At 45.4% G+C, this 16,016-nt stretch overlaps 1 protein-coding gene across 2 annotated transcripts in view; it reads left to right on the plus strand.

Moving 5' to 3' along the window:
* The window catches only part of ARHGAP33 (Rho GTPase activating protein 33), a 50,429-nt gene continuing 34,413 nt past the window's right edge, over nucleotides 1-16,016 (plus strand). For both annotated transcript variants that reach the window (XM_081868664.1, XM_081868665.1), the window contains exons 1-2: nucleotides 1-193; nucleotides 13,739-13,833. In XM_081868664.1, coding sequence (XP_081724790.1) covers nucleotides 188-193; nucleotides 13,739-13,833 — 101 coding nt within the window. In that variant the 5' untranslated portion in view covers nucleotides 1-187. The remainder of the gene's footprint in view (nucleotides 194-13,738; nucleotides 13,834-16,016) is intronic.

The raw sequence follows: 16,016 nt of genomic DNA on the forward strand, positions 1-16,016 counted from the left end.
GGCTGGCTGGCTGGCGCTCCCCAGCCGGAGACGGGCAGGAGGACGGACGCGCATCCGAGGGGCCGGGCCGGAGAGGATCGGCTGGCGGCGTCGGGCGGCCGCGCTGCTCCCTCCCCTATTGTCTCGGCTCGGCCCGGGACTGGCCCGGGCTGCCGCCGCCGCCGGGGCACATCAGGATCGCGGCGCCATGGTGGTAAGTGAAGGCGCCTTTCTCTCTCTCTGGCTGGGGTGGGGGGTAGGTGGGGGGGGTAGAGGAGATGTGGGGCGGGCTTAGGGGGCGCCTTCTCTTCCTCTTGCGCGGCATGCACCTGTTACCATCGAAACCCACATCCGGCGCCCCTAGGAACACACCACCGCGCCCCGTCACTCTCCTCGTCGGGTCGCGGTGGAAAGAGAGACCCCCCATCAGATTTCAGCAAAATGCAGAACGGGGAAAAGTCAGATGAAAACCCTTTATTTTGCTTCCAATAGCTCCCTCTCCGCCTCACCCCCCTCCCGTGGCATTTTTTTGGGTGGGGGGGGGAGTGGGAACCCGACCCTCCCTTAAGTCCTGAAACTCGGGGAGATCTAGGTCAAGGGATCGCTTTGGATGCCCCCTGCCAACCCATCAGCGCCGTGGCGCAAAGGGGAAGATTCCTCTGCCCTAGAGAGCAACCGCAATAATTCACCAAGACAGCCGACCCACTCTCCTCCCCCCCCCCACGCGTCGCCACCACTTTCTCCCCATCATTAGGAGTTGTGCCTCATCCATTGTAATTAGAACATCACACACACACAAATGCGCTCCACAACTTCCCCCAAATAATTAGGAGGCTGTTCTCTGCTTCACTCAACATCAACTGTTGGGAGTGCAGCAGCAGCAGTAGCGTTGCTAGGCCCCGGCAGCTGGATTTACAGCAAAACCCCAGAAACAAAAGGTGAAAAACCAATGTCAGGAAGCAGGCAATTAAGACTAGAATTAGGTGATTAGGAGCACTGGGTACTGTAGCCTGGAGAGGGATCTATGATGCTGTCCACAATTTACAGTGTGTTGGAGCAGCTACTTTCTGCCATTGTCTTTCTGGCCAGTGGGAAAGAATTCCCTGTTGATATAGGTTAACCAGAAGCACCATTAACAGACTGGCTCATTGGTAGGCACAGCGGGGGACAGACGGACACAGATATACAGAGTCTTGATCCGCTCAATTCTGAAAGAAATCCCGAAAAACAAAAATCACCTCTGTTCCACTTACCAGTGTCTTTGTGGTGTTTGTCTGTTACAGCTCCAAGCAGTTTTGCACCAGACCAACAGAGGCATTGAGTGGAGATGGATGGTGCATCCCTTTGCTTAAAAGGAATTGGAACTGTCTACAGAGAGGCTTGGCTTCACATGCTGTCTCTCTGCGGTCAAACAGGTCTTGCAGGGTTTTGAAATGATGCAGAACCCTGCAGAACCTGTTTTGCTGGAGGCGAAAGTAGGGTTGAGTGTACATGCACCCGTGAGCGACAGTCTTTTTCTCCCAGCTTGCCTTCAAATGCTCTGAGCCAGATTCCTTTAAGTTGGGCATGAGGAACCTGTAAGCTTTCAGGTGCTGTTGGATTACAACTCCCGCCATTCCTGGACATCAGCCGCGCTAGCTGGGGCTGATGGGAGCTGGAGTTCAACAGCGACTGCAGGGCCACAAGTTCCCCGTCTCTGCTTCAAGTTGAAGAATAGCCAGTGTTTTTATGCAAGGCTTGACATTACCATTCCCTCCAGGTTCTGTCAGCGTACCTCCCCCCCCCCATCACTCCCTTGGCTTCACTTTCCCCTTAATCCCTTTAGTAAGACGTAGGATTTTTATTGACGGATTGATAAATAGGAAGTTGTAAAAACAAAATGAAAACAAATCATGTTTCCACATTTGCTCCAGGAACAGCCGCAATGAAACAAACCCATGTGCATATGTGCAAAGAGAAAAATGCAAATGTGTGTGAAAAGTCAGTACACCTGACTTTTCTGCTAGGTGGTGGTAGACAAAGGCAGCAAGAGGGAAAGTGGGTGCAGGGTGGTCGGGAGAGGGAAGGAAGGTTTGCTTGAGTCGTATGTGATAGCTAGTCAAGGTATGTGTTGAATGCAATTGCTTGCATTTATCTTGAGCTATACGATCAGCAGGGCAGCCCCTTTTGGTGGCCCTGCCACTTCCACTGGCTGCTGCCCAGTTGCCATTGACCCATGACAGGGCCTTCTTGGTGGTGTGCCCCATCTATGGATGTCTTCCCTGGTGCAGTGGGTCTCCCTCCCTCATTCAGGAGGAATTTAAAGACATTCCTGTTCACCCAAGCATCGGATAACTGAAATATGCTGTTCCTGGCAACCTTGAAAGGCTTAGCTGCGGGGATATGTAACTGTTTTTAGAGGTTTTAAATATTTCATAAGTTTTTTATTTATTTTACTTTTAATTGCTTGGCCGTTTGTTGCCCTGGGCTCCCTTGGGAGGAAGGGCGGGTTAGAAATTTAATAAATAACAACAAGTGTGCTTTGCAATTATATATTGCCTGCCCTTCATTACACAATTCCGGGTGCGGATTGCGACGTAATTAACAACGATCATTCAAAAACAATTAAGGGCAGATGAAAAGACATGGTTTAAAATTCACATCACAGTTCAGTCCAAATGTAGCTAACATCCCATTAATGAAGTGGAGGTCATCTCTGGGTTAGCGTCACAGAGGTGGGTGCTCACATTTTACTTCCCTGCTTCTCTTATTTCTGGACCGCCAGGGGCCACAGATTCCATACATTTAAAAAACATTTACAAAACATTTAAAGCTCATGACTTTCCCCAAAGAATCCCAGGAACTGTCTGCTAAGGATCCTGAGTATTGCAGCTCTGTGAGGATGAAACTATAGCTCCCAGAATTCTGGGTGGGGGATAAGTGAAGTGTTTTAAATGTGCACCAAATGTGCTTTAAATATATGGTGTTGATCTGCCCTGTGTGGTCCACAAGCTGGAGATACTGAGAAGAGGTCAGCGCTGACTTGCTATCTTGGCCGCTGGAACATATAGCTTGAATTCTGCAAGCTTTCCAAAGACAAGACTGATGGGAAAGTGTGAAAGAAAAGCAGAACCTCACGCTGTGTGTGGTTTTGCTCCTATCTGCGGGCCTCTGTTAACGCAATTCTACGTCAGGAGTTTTGAGTGTCAAAGTTTATCTCTGCTTTTGCAGAAATGGGTGTCTTTGGTTGCAATGTGTACCAGAGTCAGGCTTTCCAGTAATATAAAAGGGACTGTTGATTGTTTTCTTTCTCTTGTCTCCTGTTTTGCAAGAGAAATGCACAAATAATAAACTATTCCCCACTTTTCTAGAGATCAGGATGCCTTGGGCCATCTGCATGAAAAATTTCAGCTTTGTAGCTAGTGTGGACTTGCTGTAACCATTTCAGGGCAGGCATTATGTCACCCATTTTGAAAGAAAGATGCACAAATTCCTCCCTTCTCAGTCCTATTGTTTGATTGTCCGCTAATGATTTATATGTCATCTAGTAGTTTCTGGCACACTTTCTAGTTATCAGGGGACCTTGGGTTACATCTGTGCCAAATCTCTGGTTTCTTAGTAGCATTGATGTATCGTAACAGTGGTCTTCTTCTTCTTCTTCTTTGGTGATCACTCGTAGCCGAGTAAGATTGTCTTCCATAAACACGGTTTTAACAATGAGTCCGTAAGTGACTGTGGAGGCCAATTCATGAATGGCATTACAAGAGGGACCATGTTGCAGTGCTCCTTTTTTGTTCCAGCAAGCCAGCTAGCCCCCACTTACTCCTGTTATGGTATTTATTGTTAAACAAAATCCATATACCACTTGATTGTAAGAAAACCTCTAAGCAGCTTACAAAAGCATGAAATAAAACATTAAAATTGTTGATTAAAGCAGTTAGAAACAGGTATTTGAAAATATTCAAAAGTTGGTTAAACGGCCTCGGCCCGGTATACCTGAAGGAGCGTCTCCACCTCCATCGTCCAGCCTGGACACTGCGGTCCAGCTCCAAGGTCCTTCTGGAGGTTCCCTCACTGCTAGAAGCTAAGTTACAGGGAACCGGGCAGAGGGCCTTCTCGGTAGTGGCACCCTCCCTGTGGAACACCCTCCCTTCAGATTTCAAGGAGATAAAGAACTACACAACTTTTAGAAGACATCTGAAGGCAGCCGTGTTTAGGGAGGTTTGTAATGTTTGATGTTTCATTATGTTTTATATTTACTGTAAGCTGCCAAATCGGTGAGGTATAAATAATAATAATAATAAATCATAAAAAGAAATAAAAGCAGATATAACTTCTACCTGTCTGGATAGGCTTGCCTAAACAAAATTGTTTTAAGCAGGTGCCAAAAAGAGAACACTGAAGGTTCCTGCCTGATATTAATAGGTGTAATAAAGAAGCGATATAGATGTAATAATTAAACAAAATTTGCCAGCCTGCGTTCCCTTTTAACTGGATAAACCAGCTTGCCATAGGGTCAGCCCCTCGGCTTGTCACTGAGGCAAAAAAAAAAAACCTGCTTGTGAGTTTGAGATACAGAAAGATTTTTGAAAACTGCTGAATAGGCCAGTTTTGGTATTAAGTGCAGAGCTAAGTCAGAGGTACTTCCCCTGAAACGCACGCCAGAGGGGAAAAATAGCTTGGGAGGAAGTTTCTGCTTGATTTCCTGGAGACAGTGGTAGCTTTTCTTGATCTGTTGCTGTTAATTCAGGGCTGTGGGAGGAAGGCAGATGAGGGTCAAGGGAAGTCACCATGTCTTAGGCAAGTGTGGGATTTCAGTGGGGGAGCCTCCCGGAAAAAACCTCTGTTTTCGTATCAATCATTCTTGTTCCTAGTTTCCAGATAACACTGAAATCTCACCGGGAACACAAGCCTTTGCTACAAATTGGAATGAACACTTCTTAAACTGTGCAGGAGGCATTCCAGATATAGACATCTGTACGAAAATGCACTCAACTTCTACAAACAGGGAACCCTCAATTCTTTCTTTGTATTGATTAAAAAATGTAACCCCATCTTGCCCCCCCATCAAACAAATTTAAAGCATCTTACAACCCACCCAACCATTGCATTACAATATGAATAATTATCCTTGTGTTTTATCTGTATGACCCAAAGCCCCCATTTGGAAGCATCCTAGGTGCCATTAAAAGGATTCTAGATTATCCTTTTCCCTGAACCTGTAGCCTACCAGGTGTCAGACTACAACTCCCATCTTCCCTGACCACTCCTCATGGTGGCTGGTGCTAGTGGGAATTGTAGTTTAAGGTTACCCACCTTAAATGATAGTTTTCTATTTCTAGGCATCATATAAGGCCCCCTCCTGCACTGCAGGCTAAAGTGGCATAATTGAGAGACAGGTTTATAGCCTTATTGACATTAAGCCAAAGTATGGAAGAGTATTTGAAAGTTATTTTAATGACTGCCTGTACTAATACGAAGCTTCCTGGGTCTTAAGAACCATGCATCATGGTATGTTAGACTGGCAGATGAGAGAAAGATACTTTTTTTGTGTGGTGGCCCCATATTTGTCTAACTCCCTTACTTGGGAGACCGGGGATGGGAATAAGATTGATTCACTGGCAAAATATACCGATAATAATATGCAAACCAAACACAGCCGCCCTGTCTCTGAATTTTACAAAGCAGCTTGTAAATCAAAAAAATTACAGAAATGTGAACATTAGGGTAAAGTGTACATATACATGCTTATATTAGTAAAAATAGCATACAAAGTGCATTATTTTAGGGGAAATTCCTTTGCGAAATGTGTGCATTAGGCAGAATAGCATAATTTTCTTTATGTTGATCTTGTTCTGTGAACTGTCCTGAGACCTCCGGGTATAGGGTGGTATATAAATTCAATCAATAGTAGTAGTAGCAGAATAAATCCTTACTAAAATGCTGATGAATTTTCATGAGAATTGAAAAAAACAACCGTGCAAACTGATGTGGAAATATGAGAAGCAAACTTAAGGCTGGAAAAATGAGAATTTAAGAGAAACCGCAAACAGATCAACCTAGCCTTAGCTGATACTTCTTCTGCTTTCAGAAAACCTTTTTTTATTTCAAGTTGCTTTAAAATACGTAGTGCTCTGCATTATTTCAACTGCTTCTGTTTCTTCATTTATTTATTTTTGTTTTAGATTGTGGTTTGTTTTTTAACAATTTGTGTTCTGTTGTGCTGATGTCTGCCTTCTGGACCCAGAAAATGGCATTAAAATCTTTGAAATAGTGAACTGAGTGAGATGGCTGGAAAGGTGCATTCTTACCCATATTGTACAGAGCTAATGATGATTGTCTACATGCGGGTGTTCATTCTACCAGCCATGTGCTAGACTCTCTACTATGATCAGCTGTTGCAAGCCATCCACGCAGCCCTTCTGCCATGGGAATCTGTGAATGTGCCCTCCTGTTGCGTGTGAGCATTTCAATCTGGCAAGAGACTCTTTCCACACAAAGCTCAATCCTTAATGGAGTTATATGAACCTATTCAGGACAGAGAAAAGATAATTCTGATAATTTATATACCACACTATACACGGAGGTCTCAGGCGGTTCACAGACCAAGATTAACTTAAAAACCACAATTATATAGTCAAAATAAAATTAACAACTCAATAACAACCCCCCTCAAAAAAAGAACAACATTTTAAAAGGGCATAGGATGTAAATCAGATCAACCAAAGCCCTGGTTAAAAAGGAGCATTTTTGCCTGGCGCCTAAAGGTGTATAATGAAGGTGCCAGGTGAACTTCCCTGGGGAGAGCATTGCACAGACAGGGAGCCACTACAGAGAAGGACCATTCTCATGTTGCCACCCTCCAGACCTCTCGAGAAGGAGGCACACAAAGGAGGGCCTCAGAAGATGATCTCAGAGTCCTGGTAGGTTCATATGGGAAGAGGCGGTCCTTGATGTATTGCAGTCCTGATTCTCAGGGTCCCTTCCAACTCTACAGTTGTATGATTCTATGAAGGATTATAAGGCTACCTGGAAGCAGTATGCTTCTGAATGCGAGTTGCTGGAAATCACAGGAGAGGAGAATGCTGTTGCTTTCAGATCCTGCCTGTGGACTTTCCAAAGGCATCTGGTTGGCCATTGTGAAGATGCTGAATTAGGTGGGCAACCGGCCTGAGCAGGATGCTGAAGTAGCTGAGCCATTGCAGGCCTGATCCTGCAGGCTGTTCTTATATTCTAAAGTCCTTGCTATTCAGGGGACAGGGTCAAACATTGCACCACCAGTGCAATATGCCTTTACAAAATGTCTGGATCAACTAGGGATGCAGGTGGCGCTGTGGTCTAAACCACTGAGCCTTTTGGGCTTGCCGATCAGAAGGTCGGCGGTTTGAATCCCCGTGATGGGGTGAGCTCCCGTTGCTCAGTCCCAGCTCCTGCCAACCTAGCAGTTTGAAAACACACCAGTGCAAGTAGATAAATAGGTACTGCTTCAGTGGGAAGGTAAACTGCGTTTTCATGCGCTCTGGTTTCCACCACGGTGTTCCATTGTGCCAGAAGCAGTTTAGTCATGCTGGCCACATGACCCGGAAAGCTGTCTGTGGACAAACGCCAGCTCCCTTGGCCTGAAAGTGAGATGAGTGCCGCAACCCCATAGTCACCTTTGACTGGACTTAACCATCCAGGGGTCCTTTACCTTTTTTACCTTACCTAGATCAACTGATGGATTCTGCTTCGCTTATGGCAGAGGGAAGCCATTCCAGATTTCTGGAGCTATGGCAGATAATGCCTGCATTTGGATGGCCCACCCTGTGGCTGATGGCAGTCTACTCATTCCTGGGAGGGAGGGTTTTTGGAGAAGATGGCATGGCTCAGTGGCAAAGTATCCACTTTGCAAGAAGAAGTCCTTGGGTCCAATCCCTGGTATCTCCAGGTAGGGCTTGGAAAGGCATCCTGCCCAAAACCCTGGAGAGCAGCTGGTGCTACCGGTCAGCATAGACAATATTGAGCCAGATGGGTGCATGGTCTGGTATGGTAGAAGGCAGATTCCCATGTTCCAGCTGAGGGTTAATCAGAGAGGGAGTTTCCAAGCAGATCGTTGTAGGGGAGAGGAAATAGAGAAGTAGAGGGAGGTCCTGTGGCAAGGAGCATGAGTGGAGGAAAGGGAAAAAGCGTCTCAGCTGATCATGCATCCCAGCGCACAACAGCGTTCCTCCTCTTGTAGCATGCGTCAGCCAAAAGCATCCTCCACAGTGCACACTCGGGTATTTCCTCACCACAAGTCACAAGGGCAGCTCAGATGCCTGTTGGATTCCTGGTGGTGACAAAATAGCTGCAGATCTCAGCCTCCCTGCTGCCGGTCAACTGCTTGCGCAATCCTGCTGTGGTGTGTGGTTGAGCTTTGTGCCTGCTACCAACCTGTGTCTTTGGGTTGCAGTCTGGTCCAGAACAATGGGACGCTTTGGGGAGCCGTCATTGCATAGCTCAGTGGTACAGCATCTGCTTTGCTTTCGGAAGGTCCCAGATGTGATCCCTGCTGGCATCTCCAGCTAAAAGGGTCAGGTAGCAGACTCTGCCCCAGACCCTGGAGAGCCACTACCTCTAAGGGCAGGCACAACTAGACTAGATGGGCAAAGAACCTGCCCTGGTTGATTTCACCTTCCTATGTTTCCTCTGAGTAGCTGCAAAGTTTCTCAGGAAGGTGCGCGATACCTAGTTAGCTGTGTCGATTGTCAGTCTATCTGTAGGGACCGGAAGTGAGCTTTCGATGTCTGCGATGAAAGTATTTAGGTAGAATTCCCAAGCAATGCCAGGGCTAAGGCTGGTAGTCCGGTCGTCCGTCCGTCTAATATAACAAAGAAACAAGAAAATGTCAGGGCAGTTTTGAAAGGTTCAGTCCCCCATCTTGATTCAAAATTGCATTCTCACTAGTTCCCAAGGGTGGACACTATAGTTTTCCAGTTCTGACAAAATGGAAAATGCTGTGGTTGGAATGCATTTTCTGGTTTGTTAGCTCGCTGACATTAGGGAAGAGCGAATGGACCGCAGGTACGATCCACAGTCTTATTAATATCTTATTTACCTGATATGTGATTGTCCCGATGTGGTCCCTGTACCAGCCTTTCCCAACCTGGTGCCTTCCAGTTGTTCTTGGACTACAACTCGCCCCATACTTGACTGCCAACCATGGTCGCTAAGGCTGATGGTAGATGTAGTGTAACAATATCAGGAGGGCACAAGGTTGGAGAAGACTGCAACAGCCTGTAGAGAATTGAGAGAAAAACCGTCTGACTTTGTATCAGGCAACTTCCTGTGGTCTTATTTATAGCCAAGAAACAGCACAAACAAAACAGAGCAACAGTGAAATTAGCAGAAGATTGTAGTATCAATTCATTCAGGTAAATTCCTGTAAAAATACAAGTCTTTTTATACCTAAAGAAGAAGTTCCATATGTCCAGAATTTCCCAGACATAGCCGGTATTCAGTCCGGGGAAATCTGGACATATGGCAGCCCATGTTGGCAGTGTGGATTTTGGTGAATTTCATAAAAAAAGCTGAAAAACTTGTGGTTGTTTTTTAAAAGATTTTGTAAAGGAAGCTCAACAACTTTGCCAAAAAATCCTCAACAACCCTAACTAAAGGATTAAAGTGAAGTGATTTATTCCATGATAGTCATAACTCAAAACAGAATCAATGAAATTAATGGACATGGTTAACGTTGAGCCATCAATTTTAATGGGTCTACTCTGAGTAAATCTTTGTTGGATACAGCCCTAGGTAAGAGGTAACTGACATCTCTGAGGAGGGTGTTCCAGAGGTGAGGTATTTTCATCAAGAAAGCCCTATCCCTGGTTGCCACCTGCTTGACCTACCAAGGTGGGGCAAGTCAGCTGAGGATCTGAGTAAACAGGCAGGGCTGCATGGAGGAAGGTGGTCCTTGAGCTCTGCTTGTCCCAGGCCATTGAAAGCATGATAGGGCAAAATGAGTTCTTTGAATTGCTCCTGGCACTGAGTAAATGGAGGATGACTCAATTTGCTCCTGCAGAGGAGTGTTATTCCATTGACTGCCATGCTTTTCATCGCTGTGAGCAGGCACCTGGGCTGAATCACAACAGGCTTTGTGTAAAACTGGAACTTTTCCATGTGGCCGTCTCCAAAACCACCAGCCTCGCATCTTCTCTCCCCTAGAAATGTGTCGTAATTAAACAAAGCATCATCATTTTCAGTTCCCCCACCTCCGCTAGCTGAGGAGGCTGATCAAATGGAGCAGGGGAACACCGGACGCAACGACAACACCCCATAACTTTTTGTCTCACAGCCCATGACTGGGGGAGAGAGGAAGAGATGTGGATTTGTTGCTCTGAGCTGTTCTAGGCTGCATCGGCAGAAGTATTGTGTCCAGATCATGGGAAGCAGGGAGACCATTGTCCTCTAACCTCCCTTGGAGCACTATGTTCTGGGCAATGCAGTTGAAGAAGAAAATCAACAAAGTCGAAAGTGCCCAGAGGAGCAGTGAAGGGCAAGGGAGATGGTGAGGAGCCTGGAGACCAAGCCCTAAAATGAAAGGTTGGAGGAGTTGGGTATGTTGCTTAGCCTGGAGAAGACGAAAGGGTGATGTGATAGTCATCTTCATGGCACATAAGACTGTCAGTGGCTACCAGCCATGGAAGCTATGCTCTCCCTGAGTGCAACACCGGGGAATGGGACAATTGGATAAAAGAAAATGAAGAATACTACTGTACGGAACTCCCCGGAGATTGGCTCCCCAAGGAGAAAGAGAAGAAAATGCGAAAGAACCCAACAGGGAATAAGGATGTATGCAACTACAAACAGGAACAAGAAAACCTGCAGAGGGGGCTTGGAAGTGACCTGAGAGCCTCAGATATTAAAACACCTGACTGATAGATAGGATCTAATGACATAAGGACTGACATTATCCGGAACCAGGAAAAGGGACGTTGGATAAATCTAGAATGAGAGATGCTTTTTGTAATAAACCTATATTTAGGGAATTAGTGTAATACTAATGAAACATTAAAAGATGTTGGAAAGGAAGTAATTGGCTTTAGCAGAAAGGTTAGAAGTTAAATATGGTTTAAACTTTGGAATTCTAATGATTTGAAGACAAGATAAAATTAATGAAATTAATGCAAAAAAGGAAGTGGTTTGAGTAATAAGGTGAAATAAGAACTTGTAAGAATGGTTTGATTATAAATGAAAATATGAAGTTATACTATATGGGGACATACAATTAAGGGTAAGATAAGAGGGTATGAATTTGCTGAAATAATCTTTAAATGGAATACAAAGAGGGAGGTGAGAGGAAGTCAGGAAAATAAGTAAAAGAATGATGAGAAACTGAAAAGAGGGAATTTTATTTTTATTTATTTTTTTCCTTTTATTTTTTTGTGTTGAATTTTTAGCTTTTGTATTTTTCTGGTGTTTACTTTTTTGTTGTCTATGGTTTTGTAACCTTTTTTTCTTGTTAAAATCTAAATAAATATTATTTTTTTAAAAAAGGAAGCTATGCTCTCCCTGCATGGTCAGAGGCTATAATGCTTCTGAATACCAATTGATGGAAACCACAGGAAGGAAAAGTGTTATTGTGCTCGGATTCTGCTTAAGGATTTCCCACAGGTATCTGGGTGGCCGCTGTGAGAACGCGATGCCTGGACTAGATGGGTCACTAGCCTGATCCAGTGGTTTGTCTTAGGTTCAAATATTTGAAGGGCTGTCACATAAAGGAAACAAAATTTATTTTCAGCAGGGGTAGGAAGCCTCTGGGTTACGGGCCAACTTTGGCCCACCAGGCCATTCCTGGAAAATCACTCCCCACGTCAGACGCAGCATCAGGAGTGAGGCCAGTATTGGCATTGCTTCAAAGGAATATTTCATGGAATCGTAGAGTTGGAAGGGACCCCATAAGAGTTATCTAGTCCAGTCCCCTGTAATACAGGAATGTTTTGCCCAATGTGGGACTCGAACCCACAACCTTGAGATTAAGAGTCTCATGCTCTACTGACTGAGCTATTCTGGATCACAGAGGGGTTCACATTGAACCCCCTCCATTTCAGACTCTTTAGCAAGACTCCTCGATGGGACACGCCCAGCGTGCCTCCAAAGACGCTTGTTGCCTGATGTCATTGTGATGTCATGTGATTGACAGGTGGGTGGCCTCTGCCCGCTTTTTATATCTAGAGCAGGCCTGCAGGGGAAAAAAGGTTCTAGAATGAAGGATTCTAACCCGTGGGTTCAAATGACAAGAAAGGGGAATTTGAGTAAACACTAACTTCTTGATGGAAGGACCTGTTTCACAGTGTCCAGGCATAGGCAAACTCCAGATGTTTCGGGCCTACAACTCCCATCATCCCTGACCACTGGTCCTGTTAGCTAGGGATGATGGGAGTTGTAGTCGCAAAACATCTGGAGGGCCGAATTTGCCTATGCCTGGTGGAAGACTCTCCTTTGTTAGAAGTTCTTAGGCAGAAGCTGTCCTGGTTTCTGATTTTATCCCGGAATATCCCACTTTTCCTTAGTATTTCCCTATTTTCACTGGAGAAATGCTGGAGGGTATGCCACCAATCTTAGCACACAAGAGGGTCTGTAGGAAAAGAGGTGGTCTTTCGGGTATTTGCGTCCTGAGTTGTCCTACCATGGCTGACGAACAGACTTTGACTAGCCAAGCTCACCTCAATTATATACGAGAACAATCAAAGACTGGGGGAGATTTGTGGATTATATGAAATGTTATTGTACACAAATAAACTCATTAGCAGGATTAATTTAAACCAAACAGTTAAAATTAATGCGAAAGAACAGCCAGGGAGTAATTAATAATTGGAGTAATGAAGGAGATGAAGCATTACAATTTAAATATATATATATATATAAGAAACCGCAAAAGGAGTGGGGAATAGTAAAAATATACATATTTGTTGGAAAATATTAGATTGTATTTTTGTCAAATTTTTTTTTGACAAACTGAAATATATTTTGAAAAACTGAAATATATACATTATATATATTTATATGAAAAGAACAGTCAGGGAGGTTTGCTTCAGCTCTGCCCCTATATATAGACCTGTGGGTTTTTACAGGTTTGGCTACGGTGTTTTGAATTGCGTAACCCCGCTCTGGATTATTTTATTTTATTTTGGGAGTTTCGGCATCTGAAATGCGTAATGTCACGTGATCGCAGGTCTCTCAGTTTTCCAAGCTGTGTCCTGTGATATCTTTTGAGCTACCCAACCAAGGGGCTAATGTTATGTCTAACGACGTTATTTTTTCTTCCTTTTTAAAATCAGTTATCTGGATGGTGGTGGGGAAATGACAAGTATTGCTAGCAAACCGAGCAGCAATTTTTTTTTTAAAGGGGGGGGGGCGATTGCAAACAGTCCTTGAAGAGAGGTTGACAAAATAAAACGTATCTTGACAAACTGGGAAACTGAGCTAGATAATGTGGCAGCCGATGTAGGGAGAAAGCTGGATGGCATCTATTAAAGATGCTGTTGGTATAGAATGTCAGGGATTGGCATTGTACTGGGAGATCAGCCATTGTATCCTTTTGTAACTCGGGAGGTTCCTGCGATTATCTGCGGAAGATACTGTGAAATCTGTCTGCCAACCGATCCCTGACTTAGCTGCAGGGTGGAATTGTAGCAGGCCAGCTCTGAGCCTGAAGAGTGATCCCTGGATAACTTTTTTTTTCCTGCCTTTGCTTTGCCTGTGGGAAGAAGTGTCGGAAGTGTCAATATTTATCCATACCTTCCTTATTTTGACTGCACAGGCCCGGAGCACGGACAACATTGATACAACGGGAGAAGGTCAAGTCCGCTCGCTGGGGAATGCAAGCAGTAACATCAAGGGGAAGCCAACCAAGAGGTAAAATCGAGAGAGAAAGAGAGAGATGAAAACAGGCCCAAGGCTTTGTTGCATTACAGGACAGTAGGTTCAACCCCCAGGACTGAGAGGCAGCGTATGGTCGCCAACTTTCTGAACTCATCCCTGCAGCCTCTAAACCAGGCTTCCTCAAACTCGGCCCTCCAGATGTTTTGAGACTACAATTCCCATCATCCCTGACCACTGGTCCTGCTAGCTATGGATCATGGGAGTTGTAGTCCCAAAACATCTGGCGGGGCCGAGTTTGCCTATGCCTGGTGGAAGAGACTCTATTGTTAGAAGTTCTTATGCAGAAGCTGTCCCAGTTTCTGATTTTATCCCGGAATATCCCACTTTTCCTTAGTATTTCCCTATTTTTACTGGAGAAATCATGGGAGTTGTAGGCCAAAACATCTGAAGGGCCGAGTTTGAGGAAGCCTGCTCTAAAAGGTGTGGCCATTTGATCTGTAGGCGCCGTTTTTTTATCTCTCTGCTGTGAAAAGCTTCGCCTGCTCTTGCCCCCTATCCTGCAGATCTAACATAGGGCAAAGAGACTACGGTCTTATTTTGAGTGAGTGCCCACCCACAATTTAATGTGAGAGGGGATGTATGAGTGGTTGCTGGCTTCAGCCACCCCTGCTGCAAGTTTCTTCCCCTCTCGAGCCACGTTCAGCATTGCTGCTAGAAAGCAATGCTAGTAGCAGCGTTGCTGGACATGGCTTGAGAGGAAGAAGTATGAGGATGCAGGCCGAACGGCTCTAAGGGCAGACCCACAGCGTAGATTTAATGCCCAAAAGAATCCCGGGAACTGTAGTTTGTGAAGGGAATGGCAGGCCCGTGAGAAGGAAATGATAGTTTCCCAAGAGTTGTTGGGAGGAGTCTATGTGTACAGTGGTACCTCGGGTTACATACGCTTCAGGTTACAGACTCCCCTAACCCAGAAATAGTGCTTCAGGTTAAGAAATTTGCTTCAGGATGAGAACAGAAATCGTGCTCTGGCAGCACAGTGGCAGCAGCAGGCCCCATTAGCTAAAGTGGTGCTTCAGGTTAAGAACAGTTTCAGGTTAAGTACAGACCTCCGGAACGAATTAAGTACTTAACCCAAGGTACCACTGTACTGTAAATGTGCACTGGATTTGGTTTCATTGTATGGCGCAGATCTGGGCTGAGAGTGCCTGACGTAAGCAAGCTAAAGGAATTAGGATGATGGGGAAAAGGCCTGCAGGGAGAGGGCTTGAGGCAAGGCAGGGAACAAGTGTAGGATTTGGGGAGAGGAAGGTGCATGGACTTCCACAGGAATGTTTAGCAGACTTCCTCAAACTCAGCCCTCCAGATGTTTTTGGCCTACAACTCCCATGATCCCTAGCTAGCAGGACTAGTGGTCAGGGATGACGGGAATTGTAGTCTCAAAACATCTGGAGCGCCGAGTTTGAGGAAGCCTGGTTTATGGGGTGGGGTGGGGAGCAGGCTAGTTTCTGTCATACAAAAATGAAAAGAATTGCGTGTGTACATTTTATCTGAGATTCTACAAATGCTAGGAACTTAGGCTGCGTACGCACGATACTCTTTCAAACACACTGGAAGTGCCTTCTTTCCTGCAAAGGACCAGAATTCTTTGAGAGCGTGTGGGAATGTGCATTGAGCGTGCTTTAAAGGTACTGTGTGTATGCATCCTTATGCTTTTTTTAAAAAAAGCAAGCAAGCTGGGAATCTTAGGATTCTGGTTCATCTAGGGCAGGGTGGGGAGGAAAATCCCTCTTCCCGCCACCCCCCCCCCCACCATGGGAGGGAGGTTGGGCTCAGAATGTCACAATGGCTTCATTGCATATGGTAGGAGGGTACTTTTTAGTATTTTACTTAAGGCTTGAAACTCAAGAGTTAGCACCCATAGCAACATAACTCATTCCCTTACATAGACCTACTGTATTTTTCGCTCTATAAGACACACTTTTCCCCTCCTAAAAAGTATGGGGAAATGTGTGTGTGTCTTATGGAGAGAATGCAGGCTGCGCAGCTCTCCCTGAAGCCAGGAGAGCAAGAGGGATCGGTGCGCACCGATCCCTCTTGCTCTCCTGGCTTCAGGGATAGCTATGCAAAGCCTTTTCAGGGCAATGGGAAGAACACTCCCCTTCCCCTGAAGAGGCTTGGCACGGCTATCCCTGAAGCCGTGGAGAGGCGCTGCGTAG

The sequence above is a fragment of the Podarcis erhardii genome, assembly GCF_964252035.2.
Source record: "Podarcis erhardii genome assembly, chromosome: 7".
Classification (NCBI taxonomy): Eukaryota; Metazoa; Chordata; class Lepidosauria; order Squamata; family Lacertidae; genus Podarcis; species Podarcis erhardii.